The following is a 17,902-nucleotide window of genomic DNA, read 5'->3' on the forward strand; positions in this document are numbered from 1 at the left end:
AAAATGCAAATTGTGTTCTTTGAAGATGAGTGTGTTGCAGTTAGCCATAAAGCACTCAGATGTTTGGACAATGGGGGGAGACTGGAGTGTGAGGAGGGAATCTGCTTTTTGCCATTTGGTTATGTTTTTATGTGCAAAGTTTAATGAAAACTTACAGAAACAAAGGATTGTTAAACAAATAAAAATGACACCCACATTAATTCAGGGGTTCTTAGCATCGACCATTGAGAACAAACAAAGACTGACCTCTCTGATTGGGCTCAAATCAAAGAACAGAGGCAAAAAACCCCAGGAAGTATTAGCAAAACCTGACACAGTGAAACCTACATTTTTTTTTCTGTTTGCTAAAAAAGGACAAAGCAGGAAAAAGTGGTCTGTATTTATTTTTGAATATGCTTAAAGAGAGACTGAGTTGTGTGTGCATTTCTTCTCCTGCAGGTAACATTAGCAGAAACTGTACAACAGCTGGATGGTCTGATGTTTTCCCAAACATAACCAGTGTGTGTGGGGCAGACACGAGCCAGGATAAGGTACAGTAAACATCTTAACTGCTGCTTTTTGTTCTTTTGTGTGTCGTAAATGTCACCTGGATGTTAATGAATTCTGACTGTGGAACAGGAAAAGAAGCTGCGACCCCAACATGGACCATTAGTGGCCCCTAATTGACGAAGCCCGCGGGGTTGGCTGTTAATTAACACCAGTTAGTGGTGAAAGACTGCTTCTTTAAAAGGTCAATATGCCCAACAGTAGAGTGATACGTGTTTAAATGTGAGCAATTTGGTGTCTGCGCGCACTGCTGTCTAGTTTTTTGTGTCGTTTAATGGACAAAAAACACCATTAGCCTTCCTCTAGAAGCAATTTGGTGTTAAAGGGTCGTCATTTTATGTTTCCCAGAATATCTGTATAATAGCAGCCATTTATCTAGGTAGGAAATTTTCTGAACGGCTTTCAGGTCATACAGTTTAACTACACTGCCACTATAAGATTGCTTTGGTTGAATTCTATGCATTTCAGACAGTCGGGTATCTTGGAATAGGAACGGGCCGGTGGTTTGCAAATATTTCTACACACATTGTATTCATATCTGTACAAAATAGCCACAAGGTGATACAACATGTTGCTAATTCTTCTTTTTCTTCTATGTTTGGTATCCCATCTACCTGTAGCATGGCATCTACAATCATTTTTTAAGATGGTCTCCACTACATGTGCACATTCAGTTTGCAGTTTGCCTTATATACTGTACCACCATGTATGTTTGCACGTTTCAATAAATCACGGCACCTTTTCCCACTTTTCCTTGAAAATGTGAAGTGAGGAGCTCAAGACTTTTGCACAGCACGCCTCCATCGCTGTATCAGACACTTGGTCTTGTTGCCTCTGAGTTATATCTAGCTCTGTTTTCAAGCAGAGGAAAGTGGTGGTGAATTTGTCCACACAGATGAAACGTTCAGTATGAGAGAATCACTTTTTGTGAATGTATAACTGTAATGTACAGGCGTCAAAAAGTCCCAAAACATACCTAAACTAGTCTCAAGAGATGCACATGTACATGTGCATGTACAGCACAATTTTCATGGTCTGAGCACAGAATCTGAAACTTTGTTATCATTACATTGCAATTGTTTTTCTGGCAGACTTTGAGTTAAATTACGATTGCAAGAGAAACACTTAGTGCTAAAAAAGATGCTCCGTTCTTATGATTGCAAGAAAAACTTTGCAACTTTAGTAGGAGTCAAGCAGGACAGCACAGGACATGTGTCTGCAAACAGCATGGCACAGAGTAATTGGAGGTATGCAGCCAATATCCTGCAGCTCTTCATCTAACAGCTCACTCTAACTGCGTCTTGTTTTTCTTCCATCGCTCCCTGGACATTTTCAAATGATTCATCATCAAAAAATGAACTTTCTACATCAATATTATGATACTTTGTGGATCTCAGCTGGGCAGACTGTTAGATTTGTATTGTTGATTGTCATTTATGCTTAGAAATATTTACTTATATATGCTTAGAGTTTTGTAATTAGTTGTAGATTGGTAGAGGTTTTGATCCTTGATAGTCTGCAAACTTTGTGTGTATTAGACAGCACTTTGGGAGCATGAGAGGTCATACCGTGTCTTATTGTTTTATGGTAGGATTAACGTAGTTGCGTCTGTTCTAGTCTAAGTGCTCTTTGTTTAGATGAACTGCAGGACTTCCTCACCGTGTTATCTAGGATGAACCATCTAGGGTGAGGGGGAGGCTACCCTCTTCCTGACCAAGGATGTTTGACCCTTTGATCAGCAGTCCACACACACACACACACACACACACACACACACACACACACACACACACACACACACACACACACACACACACACACACACACAGGCAAGGTACTGTTTGTGTGTATGTAGACGTCATATGTTAATGAACTTATGCATATTCATGTAACCTCAATAAAAGAACAGTGGTACGGGAGAACGGACGAGAGCAACTGGGGTCAAGCGAAGGAACGGTGCCTGTCCGGTTCTCTCCCGTGCACGAGAAACATGAAGAAGCTTGCCTACTTGTGTCTTGCTTTGCAGTGTAATTATATTGCCTTCAACGTTCCAGCGGATGGGTTCAAGCTACAAACCTATCACAGACATGGATATTTACAGAGGAGGAGGATTATGTGGAGTGCAGTGTTTCACTAGATGCTGACCTGAAATAAAATAGCCAAACACTTAGTGCTAAAAAAGATGCTCCGTTCTTTTAGCACAGTGTAAAAACCTGGCAATGCCATAGCAAACAACTGGGAAAGTGGAGAAGTTGCACTGTGCTCGGAAAAACCCCTAAGTGTAGTAAAAAGTAGGCATGTGTTCCAGTTCCTTATGTTACAGTGGAAGGCAGCGAATTGTATATATTATTTCAATAAGGTCACTTGCAAGAATTGAACAGGATTTACTTCATGATAAGGGGATTAGGTTCCAATGACCCAACACGACAAAACAAAATTCCAGCAGTGACGAGTTTTTATGCTGTTGGTGAAGACTGAGGATGGATGGAGCTCTGTGAGGTGGAGATGGGGAGGAGGTGGGCTGCAGAAATGAGAGTCTGGGAGGAAGAATGATAGAGAACATGGATTTACACTAGGCTTAGTCTTGCACGCCTTCTTTGAGCTGATTGGTTCAAAGAAGATGTGCACTAACATGATTAGATGAGAGTAATGATGTCAGTACTGAGACTGCCAGTGTGGGAAAGTGGTAGTGATGTAAAGAACAGACAAACACTCTAACGCCTGGGAAAGCAGGCAGATGAGTGATTACACTTCCTCCTTATTGAGCATAAGCTTCACTGTATTTAATTGATGTAGTCCAAACCAAACTAAGAGGTAACAGGCGTCTGTGAGGTTCCCTGCTCATCCTACACAGACATCAAATTGATTGCACAACAGGAACATTTTAAGGTTTTAACTACATATTGAAATACAGTTACTGAAATGCTGATTAAACAATAGTTTTGCAGGACAGATGCCAAATGACTTCCTTTACAATTAGGTTCAGCTTGGGTCGTCCTGACAGGTCACCAAACTGGAGTTTTTGGTGTGTTGTGTGTGGCCTTTTTTGGCCTCTGCTGTGGTAATTGCTGCTCCCCTCTTCTTCCACTCTTCTGTGGTTCAGTTTGGGTCTCGACTCTGTGTATCCTGAATCGCCCATTGTGCTTGTGCAATTGTTCATCCATCTCTCTTTTCAGTTTTGGCTCTGCACGGCTTCTCGGTTCACACTCTTCCCTTGCTGTGGTTTTCTGTCTTTCTTGTCTTCAGTAGGGAGTAGAGAGGTACTTGGGAATAATGCGGCACTGTCGTCGCATCAGCTGTCCATCTTCTTTTTGTCATTTTGCATATCAAAGAAAGAAATGGTTGAGCAGGTGTCTGAAAGGGTTCAAAGACCTGAGAACTTAACATCATTTTAACAAAACATAAATAGAAAGTGAGCTTTTATAATTCAAACAAGAGAGGGATTAGGACTAAAACCCTATGGGGGAAATAAACCAATACACATTCACTCACTTAAAAACACTTTGGTAGGTTGGGAATGTCTCATGGACAGAAGTCATACATTTTTTTTGCAGCGTAATTAAACTGAGCTAAAATCAAAGACGTTTTACTTTATAAAGGAAGAGAAATGTTCTGTTTTATTTCTCACTGTTCACTGAAAGTTGAAAAAGGGAAAAAGAATCCAGCGTTTTTCAGGCAGCTGCCAAAAAAGTGTCTTTAATGTAAACTGCAATATGTCTGTGAAGGTTCTGAGTCATCCAAGCCATTGTAGTCTAAGGAGCTGGGAAAGTCCAGATGCTTTTCTGTCCAAGCTCCTTAGTCTTTAATGTAAAGTATGCAGGAGAATTTTGAACATGGGAATACTGATTAAAGTAGTTTACAGGTTTTACTACAGCTCACTGGGGAAAAAGCAAACAGAAAGAAAAAGATGGAAAGCAGCTAAATGATGCCTGTTTTTTATTCGCATCTTTTCTGGTGGCTTATTGTAGCGTTTTCACACATAGTCAGTGTTGTAGTTTTAGAAATACAAGTTTAATGCTGATGAACTGATGAACTCTTCACCTGGATGTTTGGGCTTTGCTGTGTCCAAACAAAGGAATGAATTCTATTTAGATATTAATCTGTTTTACAAATTTGCATATAGTGACATACATATACATTTTTCCTTACTAAACAGAAAGTCTGTGTGCACAGCCAGGGCTGTGTATCTGAGATGTCTTATTTAACATAGAGCCCAGAGTAGAAAAGAAATGTCTGTAACTGTTTCGTGTTCAGAGAAGTCTGAGGTTTGGGCTCATAAGGATTACTCGCACATACACTGACATCAATATTTGAAACCTTGTCCAAGTTTATTTTGGGCAGCAGCCATTGAAACAGTAAGTAGATGACATAAAATAAGGAATAAGAAAATAAGGAATTACATAAGAGTTTCCTTTTTAAATAAGAATACACTAATTATAGAAATTGACATGAGCACGTGTTACAACAGGTAAGGTAATCTACTTTTGAAGATGATCCTTCCACAGAAATCTCTATATTACAAGGTCATCCCACACTAGACAAGTAGTGCCCCGGCTGTCCTTGTGATTTTCACAAAGACTCAAGGTCAAACCATAACATTTTAAAAACCTTTCATTCAGCTGAGTCTATTTAAAATTTCATTAAAATATCAAGACTTCACCAAATAAAGGGGAAAAATATCTTTCTTTGTATGCTTTTCCAGACAGAGTAAAGGTTTTTGTTTATAGTTCCCAAGTGTCGGTTGGATCCGATCTGTCTACGATATACTGGAGATATTGCAGCGAAATGCCATTTAAGCCATATTACACGCTGAAGTGCATCGTGCATCGTGCATGGCTCGCTGTTGCTGCAGTTTGGCAGCACCCGGGCAGCAATCCAGGTTTGAAACTCAGCGGGAAACAAGAATCAAGATTATTTCATGGTAATACAACCTGAGTCACTGTCACTGTAGTTTAATGATTATAAAAACATCTAATTTTGCACTTGGCATCGGACACCAGAGGCACTCACATACTTTTATTTGTATAAATCTACATTTCAATGACTTATTTTAAACTGAAGTCAGTGTTATTATGAAATGCAGAAGAAATGTTGAACAGTTTCCTTATGATTAGCAGATGCAGTGTTCAGAAAAACAAACACTTTTTACTTTTATGAACAAGGATTTGAGTTATGTTACTGCAGCATGGCAAAGCAGCTGTGAGCTAAAAAGGGAAACTTCATGTAACATGGTATATTGTCCATTTTATTACACAGAGAAAAAAACATTCCATCCAACTTCTTGTGCCCTGTGTCACTGGAAAAAAAGAATTCCTAGAAGGGTGGGAACCCTGTGAAGAGGCACAGTTGTGGTTGAGGTAAGGAGGAGTGATGATAAATGGTTTGGGACACGTCTCCCGAACAGGACTGGACCTTCCCTTTCTGACTGAAGTCTGGCATCCTGGCTTCTCGTCAAACAAACACTCTTTGATGTTCTTGCCGAAAGAAGCCAGTGGAAGAAATTCAACCTACAGCGTCTTTTTCTGAGGAAACAAGATAACAGCGCAAACAGAGAGAGAGAGACGAAAAGAGAGAGGCAGGGAGTGGGAGCCTGTGACGGACCATGTATGGTCGGATTTCATTTGTTTTGTTTTCTTTTGTAATGCAACAGATACTAAAATCTTTCAAACAAGAATAAATGTTGCTCGCTTTTCTCCTCCAGCACTAAGGGTATAATGGGGTTCGGGAAATCTACAAAACACAAAGGCCTTATTGCATCACATCTGTGCTCAAACACAAAGACCCATATTTTATCCACCAAAAAATCAGACCACAAATGAACAGAACATTAAAATTAGACTGTAAATAATAATTTTATGCTTCGTGATCACGCAGGAGGAGAGAGACCAGACACATTTCTGCATGAAACCCACCTGCTTCTTTGTAATCAGTTACATGTCCACAACAACACATTTTGTGTAAATTTTCTGGTATTGTTGTTTCATTATTTACTTTATAATTCTGTTAGAATTTCCTGGTGTTTTTCACGTTCTTTCCTGAAACACTAAACTGTGTTACACCTCCCACTTCTTGTGGGTTAAACTAATGTCTAAGACATCACTTTTGTCAGTTTTTCATTCTTGTACAAATAATTCGTTGCAGGAATTTGTCCTTGGGTCTTTGCTTTTATGAAACTTTCGCTAGGTTGAAGGAAAAAAGGTCAAATCGCCTGTCACTGCTTCCTTTTTCTAAATTACAGAGTAAAAGGAATTTGACCCAGTTAATTAACGCTGACACATTACAAGCCATTTTGCAATCCATGCTGAAAGCAGGTCAGGAGGTTACAGAGAATACAGACCACATGTACTGCAGAGAATAAAATAACTGCCAAACAGCAGTGGGTGATAAACACACCACATAAAGTACAATAGAGTAGAAATAAAATACTTTCAGATCTTTTCTTCTCTTTGTTTTTTACTCATGAAGTTTATTCAACAAATTATTCAAATTATCTTTTGCTTCATTGTTTATTTCCCTTGGTGCCGCCATGACGTTGATTTTTGCAGAGTTTGCTGTGAAGTACAAACAGTCAAGTCCACTATAAGATGCAGTGAAATAAGTTCTGATGCTTAGTGCTGGTTAAAATGCTTCCAACTGAATGTCAGCAAAATTAGCATTAGTATATTAGGGATGACATGCCAGCTTACCAGAAGCAAAACCAGTACAGCACCCCCTGGTGGCTGGCAGCATTATAGATCAGAAATCCCTTCCTCCATGGCTGTGTTGCCTGTTGCTTTGTAGTTGACAGTCACTAGTGGACCAAACTCCCTTTGCCTTGGTAACTTTTTAAAGCATTGAACCTGTCATATATCTGGGAACAGTAATCTTTGCTATCATTTAGTATTTTCCCACCCATTTTGGGTTGCCAACAGTGATTTCGTCCATTTTTGTAATTGTCTATTGTTTCACATCGCTGCTACCCACCTGCAGTTTTCCTGTTTTTAGGGTGAAATGTCTATTAATGTGTCGTCATTAAGTAACTGAGTCAAATTCCCCTTAAGCAGTGACTCAGAATAATAATAATAATAATAATAATAATAATAAGTTTATTTATAAAGCACTTTCAAACAAAGTGCTGTACAGCTATTTGAAAATAAAGAGATAAATAAATAAAAGCAACACATAGCAATACAAGTTAAAAACACAATAACAAGTTAAAAACATAATAAAAATTTAAAAACGGTGAACAAGTAGGTCTTCAATCAGCTTTAAAAACCTCCACAGAGCATGTCTGTCTAATATCTTCAGGGAAGTTGTTCTACAAAAATGGGGCACGAGAAGAAAACCCCACACTCTTCAATAGTCTTTTATAGTCTTCTGGCTCTAAGAACTTTTAAAAGGCCAGAATCCTGGCCTTTTAAAAGTTCTTAGAGGACAGGATGGAACATAAAGGTGCAAAAGGTCGGGGAGGTATGAAGGCACCAAACCATTTAAAGAATTGGAAGTGAGCAGCAGGACCTTAAAATCTGCTTGAACCTGACAAGGTAGCCAATGAAGGAATTTTAGTTCAGGGGTAATGTGCTTAAATTTTCCAGTTTTAGTTAAAATGCGAGCAGCTGCATTTTGCAACATCTGTAAACCTCTAAAACCTTTCTTTGGTAGCCCAGAAAGGAGAGCATTACAATAATCGATATGTGAAGACACACATGCACGGAGAAGAACCTCTGCAGTGTCGCTAGATAAAACAGATTTTGGCAATGTTCCTTAAGTGATAAAAGGCAGTCTTTGTTGTCTCTTTTACATGACATTCGAACGACAGTACCCTGGCGAACCACACGCCTAAGTTTTTAACCTTGTCCCTGCAATTTATGACATAGTCACCAATTTTCAAGATAAAATTTTGAGACAAGTATTGAAATTTTTGTGGCCGGTGTCAATCAACTCTGTCTTATCAGTATTTAGAAGCAGGAAGTTATTTGATAACCAGCCCCTAATTGCCGATAGACACAGAGATAGATACTGACTACGTTTTACTACTAAACATGGAATAACAAATAACAACAACAACATGTTGGGGGGTGTAGCTACTTGATTCATATCGGAAACCTGATTTGTTTCATACAGTTAATATCTCGTAGTCCTGAGTACTTTATGTTGACATTTGGGGTTTTGTTAATATTTTGCGTCTTTGCTCTAGTCTTGACTTAACTGTTTTTCCCATGACTATTTGTAGTGTTGCAGAGTTTCAGTTTTTTGACCCTGTTTTTTTGCTGTATATAATCAATAGAAGTATTATTAGCCTTTCCCCCAGTGTTTCCTGCATGCGCTGTCTTCTGTCTTGTCTCTCTGTTTCTGCCGGTTCGCCTGCCTCTGTTATTTAAAATTATTGTAATATTTAATTTAGAGTTTCAGCAAATTAAAACAGTGTAAATGTCATGTATCTCTCAGTTTAGCTCAGTACACACAACCACAGTCATTGGGAACACTGCGGACTCGACAGCTGTCCAGATGTTGATCACTGCATCCCACAATATGGAGGCTAAACCAAAGAAGGTCCTGGCTAAATGGCTGGCTGTCCACAGAGAGCTGTTCACAGACAGGACTGCAAGTCACAGTCCTTGATTCTGGAGGAAGAGTGGTAAAGCAGTGGAAGAGATATTTGGGCCCCGGACTTTAAACATTCCTAGTTGTCAGCTAGTGTTGATGGTGGCCGGGTCGTTGTGTTTTATCTGAAGTCAGTACATTCATCTACCGGGACATTTTAGAGCACGTCACGATTCCCTCTGCTTACAAGCTTTATGGAGATGGACATTTCCTTTTCCTGCAGGGTGTAGTACCTGCATTCAGTGCCAAAGTTATCGCAACATAGTTTGTTGACTATAATGTTACTGAACCCATGAAAAATCTATGGATTATTGTCAAGAGGAAAATAAGAAACACCTGACAAACATACAGAAAAGCTAAATGCTACAATAAAAGTAAACTTCAATACCTTCTTAGCTTTGACACAAGCTGATCACCTCCATGTGATGCCACACTAATACAGTAATGAATAATTAATGATAAAGGAGCCCAACCAACTACTCAATATATATGAATGTACTTTTCAGTATACTCAGTATTCTTCCTGAATAACTGGAAAAAACGAAATCTTTTAACCTTTTCCCATTTTTGATATGAAGGAAAAAGCGTTTTCTTTGTTGTTGTTTTTTCTTTTTTTTGGCCTGTCCCATTTGGTTCTTTAGCCATCAGAATTGTTGTCTGAAGACCAACAAGGATACCCAATGGATTTACTTTGCCAAATGGATCATCGTGGCATTGCCGTATTGGTCCATTTGATCGACCTTTGTTTTTATTATTTATTATATTTTATTTTCAGATGTTACAGACGGGACAGACATGAGTGAGAGATAGGAAAGGGAGAAAGAAAGAGGAAGGAAAGGAAAAACAGAAGGGGAGAGGGACAGTGAGAAAGGGGGGGAGAAAAAAAATAAAAATCTTTGTTTTCTTTGTTAAATCATCCGTTCTTCAGCCTTGTCAGCTTTTCCAACTCGGCCCTTAACTTTTGTCAGTTTCCTTCTTCCTCAGTTTTTAAGGTTAGGTTAGTCTGTTGGATTCATAGGTTCTCCTGCCAGTTTTGTGCAAACCCTTTTGTTCCTGCCTTTTGTTAGTTTTGTTGTTGAGTGTTTCAAGCATTCGAGATTAGATTCTTCCTCCTGTGTATGGTTATGGTCCTCACCACGTCTTTAGCTAAGTTTAGGGTATGGGGTAGGGCTTCAGTTTCTCTTACAAATGTATGGATCAAACTGTGCACCAGTTCATGTGAGCTGATGACAAGTGCAGATTCTAAAAATCACAGAGTCTAAATTAGTTTTCAGTTTTAAATTTTGGTGCCTTTTTTCCTGACACGGAGAACAACTTAGCTGTGAATTGAAACACCTGTCCTCCATTGTGTTCATATATTTTGGCTACTGTTGTGTGACCGCAGCTTCATCCTGTTCACTTGTTATTCGTGACCCGTTTTGGGTCACGAATAGTGCAGCTGAATCGCCCATTGTGTTGTCCTGCCTCTCTCACTCTGTCTCTATTAATCCCGTGCTCTCTCCACCACACCCCCTCTTGTCACTAACGTCCTCTTTTTCATTTGATTTAGACACAAATCTTCCTCAGAGCAAATTTGATATCATCAGATCTACAGTTTTTAATAAAGTTGAAATAATAATAAAAGCAGTCAGCATTAGATTAAGTTTGAATTTAATAGAATTATTGTTTCTGTAATATGATATATTATCTTAACTCTTATCTTGTCTAAGGTTTCTCTAAAACAGAACAGAAATAATGCTACAAATTGGGGTTCCTTATAAATAAACAAATAAACAAACAAACACAAATAAGTACAACACATGTGAAGCATGCAAATATCAGGAATGGTAACACTGATATGGTAAATCATTCCTTATTGAGCTAGTTTGGAATTTCCCAGGAATAAAGCACATCTTATCTTATCTTCAAATTAAACACACACTTAGTCAGTACTTGTGTCTACGCCAAATTTCAAAACACTGATTTGTTTAAAGCACTTTTATCATTGTTTATTCAGCCACATACTGTGTATGTTTCTGTCCAGAATTTCTGTTAAATCAAAGTGATTTATTGTGATTACACTTGCCTGCAGTTTGACAGCTGTTGATGCAGGATTGCCAACTCTCACATTTTTGGTGTGAGACACCGAGTGTTAGGTTCTGTCTCACGCTGCCCAAACAAATCTCCCTTTGAATAGAGTCGTCATTTCATCTAAAACTGGAAAACATTCCCATCTCACCCTCAAGAATTATGTGATTATTTTTCTGTTGCTTTAGTATTTGTAATAAAAAACATGTAAGTGTTACTTACATAAAAGACCTCAAACTACATAAAAGTGCATTGGAAATCATCAGTTATTTTTGATTTTTCATAATTCAGCAACACAACGGATAGTTATATTTAAGCTCTATAAATAAGATTTCATGGCTGAGCACCTGATTCCAAGCCTTACATCATCTGGCATTATGCTAAGCATCAGATGCAACAATGTGAAGCATGCTGCCACGCACTTTAGAGCAGTGGAGAATGGAGTGACAATCGTGCTTCTCCATTTGACAGTCCAAAGATGAGTCTGGGTTTGGTGGATGCAAAACTTGTCTGACTGCACTTGTTCCAAGCGTAAAGTTTGGTGGATGGGGGATCATGATGTGGGGTTGTTTTTTGGGAGTTCATGCTCCCAACTTTGTGGGAACAGATTGGAGATGGCTCATTTCTGTTCCAACATGACTGTGCCCCAGTGCAAAAAAACAAGGTCCATAAAGCTGTGGATGAGCATGACAGGCTTGACCTCAACCCCAAGACTGCGAGCCATCCAGTAAACACACTCCTAACCCCTGTGGAAAAGCTTCCCAGAAGAGTTGAAACTGTTATAGCAGCAAAGGGTGGGCTGATATATTAAACCTTGCAGATTAAGAGTGGAATGTCACTCGAGTTCATGCACATGAAGGCAGACGAGCAAATACTTTTGGCAATGTAATATGCTTCACAATCTTCACCTCAATTTGAGGCCCAGTTTAGTGATATGTTAAGGATGATATACATGCATTAATAATTTAACAAAAGCTCTTTTCCCCCCTTTGTCTGCAGCTGGTCTTCTACGTGGTCGTGCAGACGTTGTACACTCTGGGTCACAGTCTGTCTTTAATTGCCCTCACTACAGGGTGCGCTATCCTCTGCCTATTCAGGTAAGACTGAATACTAAAATATAATTAAATCAGAAAATTAATTCCAGTATTCCTGGAAAGCCGGTCAGTGTAATATGATAATTTAATTTGATTTTAAGTGAACAAGCGCAGCTTTATGGCTATTTGTTCACATATTTGTATGTGTGGACACATATTTGCAAAACAAAACAACATTTCTTTCATGTTAGCTATTATTTTAACTTAATATTAGATTCAAGTTTAGAGAAGGTTAAATTCACCTCAAAAAGCCACTGACTTTGGCTCTAAAGTATTATGAAGTTTAGCAGTTTATGGAAAATCACATATATAAAACTGTACATATTTGGTATAAATGTGTAATTTCTATAGAAAAAAGTTACAAAGAATACTTAATAAAATGTATTCACATACAGGGATAGATTTTTTCATGTGTTGAAATGACTCTAAGACAGTCACATTGTCCAAGCCAATCAAGAAGATAAAGAATCATTCTCTTGGTGTGACATATAATCACATGTGCTCATGTGTGATTGGCTTGTACATTTTTGGATCTCAATGAATTGCTTTCAAATGAAACCATGCAACTGTTTGGAAGGAGCCGTTTGCGTGTGGATTCTTTCTGTGACGAGTGGCTTCATAATACAATGAATGAAAGGGCCAAACAAAAGCAAATGAGTTAATTGTGTGAACCAGTGCAGTTTGTACCAAGCTAGCATAATGCTGTTTGTTATTAATGGTTTCAGCATCTTCAGGCTCTAACTGTAGCATCTTTATTTAACATTTACTGCACTATGCTACATTTCTTTCATTACCAACATGTGTGCAGGAAGCTCCACTGCACCAGAAACTACATCCACCTCAATCTCTTCTTCTCCTTCATTCTGAGAGCCGTGGCGGTGTTGGTGAAAGACGACATCCTCTTCAACCGAAACTCGCACTGCTCAAACCAGCCATCACTGGTGAGGTCACCACCTCTGTCCTCAGCGAGCAGAGTCATATCCCGAGGGAGGCCAACAATGCAGCACTGAGTACAGAAAGCTACACACTCATGTGTTAACAGCAGAACTGTCACAACGGGAAAAATGTTTCAGCGTAAAGCCTGACAAAGTTTAAAGCATGAAATAATAAATGGGAATTAGGTCTGCATGCTTCAGATATGAAATTAACATCTCAAACTGTCAAACGTTCTGCTGTGACAGTTTGTTCTTCAGATTCAAGTAATCATTTTCTGAAGGTGGCTCTGCAGAATTTCCTGGCAGTTAGCCCATTCATGTGTTCGGTGAGACAGCAGCCAGTCACGCATGCTCCCTATCTGCTTAGCTGAGAGGGCCAGTAGCCTGCGTGCTTTCTGGTCCTAAAACTGTGGAAGCATGCGGAACATCAAGGAAGAAGTGTGGACAAGAAGAAAAAAAAGCTTTACTGCATGCACCACTGAGCAGCTTTCATTAAACGCACGAGGAGTTAGGTTGTAATCTGGTACCCAGTCCTCCTAATACACCCGGGATATACAGTGAGCCACACAAACATGGGAGCAAATCCAAAAGCCTGAAAATCCTTAAAGCTTCCGTGGGGCAAACTGTGCACCATCTTCACTGCGTAATAGACACTTTTGTGCTGAGTGAGTGAGCAAGAGTATGTGAAACGGTGCCCTAGTGTTACACTGTTGTTTTTATAAGTTACCCAGTACTGATGTGTATAGAAAAGCCTGCATTGCTGCCCAGTTTCATTGCCAAAGCATTGATAATACAATGTTGTCAAAGCTACAGGTGTCTCACAGATACTCGGTATCCCTGGCATTGGTGCTCTGGTGTGCTCTAACCTTGCATCCATGTGCTCCTTGGATAGTAGGATTTCCCATTTTGGAATGAGATTCTTCCGACTTTGTTGCGTTAGTACACTTTGAAAAATTGGAACATGAAAATAACTTGGACATTACAAAGACAAGGATATTGTATTTTACCAGGTGCTTTGCCTGATTTATTAGAATTACTATAAACTAGATCATTCTATTTGGATAGCAATGAACTGTTATGACCTAAAACCAGATTACAATGCACAGTCAACATTTGAATAAATTTGTGGCACTGATCTAATTTTTCATGCAATCAACCAAATATTTATCTGCAATGTTTTACTGTGGCATCAGTAACTCTGCAACTTTTTTGTTATTGCCTGTTTTCCATGTTCCTTTTCCCACTTGAGTGATGTTAATGTCATTTTTCCCAGGCTGACATGACCAACTCCAATTTTAGACCTACTCCAAGTATGTTTACTGCAGGTCTTTCATTCTGCAGGGCTGATGTTGCACAAGGGGTGTTTTTCTCCAGAAATTATGCAAAGGAGTATGCCTTACTGAGTTTTCTGTCTGGCAAACTTGGCACTTAAACTGCCACCTCCGAACCTTCTATGGCGATGCAAACTTTCTCTGCCTCTAGATGAAGTCTGTTATCGCTAATATTTCTGTCAATGCAAAAAGCACCAAATGCATCTGACAGGATAACAACAGTCATACTCTTGGATTAGAACACGATGGATATTTCACCGATCTGCGCCATTACCCGTTGCTTCATTTCAATACGTTATAAATCCCGACTTAGGAAGATCGCAGCTTATTCAGAGCAGTGTGGCGGGCAAAAGATAAAGGACAAAATTTGCAACCCGTTTCTGTTATTTCTGTATGTATGTATGCTCACTGATGCGCTTTACACAGACTGATAAACACACTAGCTTTAAACCAGAAACACCACAAAAGTATCATCCAGTTATACCTTCATGAAGGCGGGTTTTAATTCATGACTGTTGTATTAGTTTCAGCTAATAAACTGACAGCAGAAAGCTGACATCTGATACTCTCCTTGCCTCAGTAGCTGCCTGACTCTTCCCTCATGACGTTCCTCCTCCACTCACCCTGATTGTCAGGGCACTCTGACCTTTATGCACTCATCTGCTCGGTGCTTGTGACGTCATAATCTGCTCTGGGTGAACTCTCTGACAGATCCAGTGGAAAAATGGAAATGTATACCCACATATCAGAATACTAAGTATAAATACATGATTATCCTACACTGTGCTCATGGTTACAATTAACCACATACAGTCAGCGATACAATGTACAGTCAAGGCTGATATTATATAGTTTAAGTATACACAAAGCCTATTTAACATCTTTGTACTCTTTCTGTGTTCTCTTTAGGTGGGATGTAAAGCCAGCCTGGTGTTTTTCCAGTATTTCATTATGGCCAACTTCTTCTGGCTGCTGGTGGAGGGTTTGTACCTCCACACTCTGCTGGTTGTCATTTTCTCGGAAAATCGACACTTTATTGTCTACATGTTCATCGGCTGGGGTAGGTACATTTTCTTATTCTTTATTTGATTTTGAGTCAAATGGCCACGTGGGAGCTTTCACTCTGTTATAGCTGCAGGTTTAGCAGCTTAGTTATGATTTTGATTAGATATCAGAGCTCTCATTACTTTAGGCAGCTATTTAAGCAAATAAGCCAAATGTTTTTTTTCCTCAAATTCAACTATACCGTGCTACATTTGTTATCCTACGGCATCAAACTTGATATAAGCTACTCGATGGTAATGGAAAGCCAGCCAATCTGAGTCGAGTCGTGGCGAGGCGATCCTATTAGGTACTAATGGAAAAGTTGCATAATAACTGAACTGAGCCTTTTTGCTGCTGCCTTCTTGGTATTTTAAAACCAGATGTTAGAAGAGATTAGGTCTGACTGAGAAACTGTCATGGTAATCCCCATGGGACATCTTTTCCCAAACAGAGGATTTCTCCCCTGCTGGTTGTTAGTTTCCAGAAGCAATGTTCATCTTTTATTTCCATTTTTCCTCCTCTGAAAGACAGTATAACACCGTCTAGTTTTGAGCTTGAGATGGAATTTATCAACAAACAATTAAAAGCCTTAATATACACTGAAGCAATCTGTTTAGAGTCTTAATACATGGATGGAACTCACATTACTTTACTCAGAAAGATTAAATCGTAACTAGCAATAAAAAAAATAAGAAATGCAAACACGATGTGATAATATTTTCTATACTTCATGGTTGTTGACAGGAATCCCCACTGTGTTTGTGTCTGCGTGGGTGATAACGAGGATTTATCTGGAAGACACGGGGTAAGTGTAACAATCAGAGAGTGAGTTATCACCATAGAAACGCGATCCAGGTTTGTTATTTATGAACTATATGAAGTCTGTTAAACATACATGGATTATATTTTACTAAATAGATTTACATTCTGACTAAATGTCTGTCTGCAATTTGTTTTTCTTCAAGTTGACATGTGTCTATGTGTCATGCTCTCTCTGGAGCTGTTTATTATATTCTCCTTTAAAGGTTGACAGAAGTTAGGCAGCTCCAGTTACATTAAAGAGAGGCATGCATTGGTATTCAACAGCCACTGCCTCTGTTTTTTCGTTAGGGCCTCAAATTGCATTTTATTGATTAGACTGTTATTCATTACCATGCAGGAATGGGGCCCAGTTTTTCAATTAATAAGAGAAATATCTCACATGTCAAAGTGCACTTTATTGGATAATTTAGCTGACAGGGTTTGCTTTGAGATGTCATCACAGGAACCTGGTGGCGTTTGGCTTTTGTTGCACGTTATTGCAACTGGCACTGCAGCTCATTATCTATGAGTCATGCCGTGTAGGCGAACTATAAAAACAAGCTTCTGAAACAAGTCTATAACAATTACTGAGGCAGGGTCTGATAGCAAAGGACAGTAAGGACATCACACCAGAGTGTGAGGAGAATGATAATGAAATTTGTTAAGTTTTAAGTTCATTACCAAAGCCAAGAAGAAGACTGAGACTAAGTCACAACAGTGAGTCATTTAGTTTCCTTGACTTTTATTTCATTGAACCATACCATCCAAATATCCAGAAAGCTTAAATATTTAATTGTTAGGACAATCTGTCATATTTAAATGTGTCATTTTACCCCCAAAGACACGCTGACCTTAAGAGAGTGAAGAGTTTGACCCAAATGAACAAAATGGTTTTGGTCATAAGAACCATAAGAACATATACATTTTGTAAAAATACTCAGTATTTGTGGCATGCAATGGAGTCCATTGTGAAGATTTTAATGGTCTGATTATGGGAGTGTTAACATTAATAATAAAGTGATAAAGATGGAAAGAAACTGTACCATGCAGTATTGGTCCTGATGGACCGCAGCCTCCTGCCAGAGGATGTGATTGAAGGGAGGAGGAGTTGGAGTATCCCAGCACTGACTTCAGAGTTTAGGTTTCCTCAGCTGCTGCAGGAGGTGCATCCTCTGCTGTGGTCTTGTAATGAGGGAGCTGATGTTTTGCCTCAACTTTGAAGTCTTCATCTCCCAAGACCTACAGTATCCAACAGGCAGTCATGCAGGCTTATGTTGGGCATGGGATCCTCCTGAAGACCCCAATCATCCCCACTGATTTAACAGCACAGAGCTCCTGGCTGTTGTCTCTGAATTGGTCATAAGGTTGTCAGTGCACCCTCACACATATCCTTGAGATGAGTTTGATGAGGGTGGTGTCTATTGTGAACTTCGGGAGTTTGACAGACTGGTGACTGGAGGTGCAGCGGTTGGTATGCATGGAGAAAAGCAGGGGAGAGTGT

General features: G+C 39.2%; 1 protein-coding gene across 2 annotated transcripts in view; it reads left to right on the forward strand.

The window, feature by feature from the left end:
- Positions 1–17,902, forward strand: part of LOC308383930 (vasoactive intestinal polypeptide receptor 2-like) — an 81,878-nt gene that overhangs the window by 52,443 nt on the left and 11,533 nt on the right. For both annotated transcript variants that reach the window (XM_080862181.1, XM_080862180.1), the window contains exons 4-8: positions 439–530; positions 12,196–12,293; positions 13,099–13,231; positions 15,466–15,616; positions 16,345–16,405. In XM_080862181.1, coding sequence (XP_080718307.1) covers positions 439–530; positions 12,196–12,293; positions 13,099–13,231; positions 15,466–15,616; positions 16,345–16,405 — 535 coding nt within the window. The remainder of the gene's footprint in view (positions 1–438; positions 531–12,195; positions 12,294–13,098; positions 13,232–15,465; positions 15,617–16,344; positions 16,406–17,902) is intronic.

The sequence above is a fragment of the Rhamphochromis sp. 'chilingali' genome (genome assembly GCF_963969265.1).
Source record: "Rhamphochromis sp. 'chilingali' genome assembly, chromosome: 16".
In the NCBI taxonomy this organism is placed as follows: domain Eukaryota; kingdom Metazoa; phylum Chordata; class Actinopteri; order Cichliformes; family Cichlidae; genus Rhamphochromis; species Rhamphochromis sp. 'chilingali'.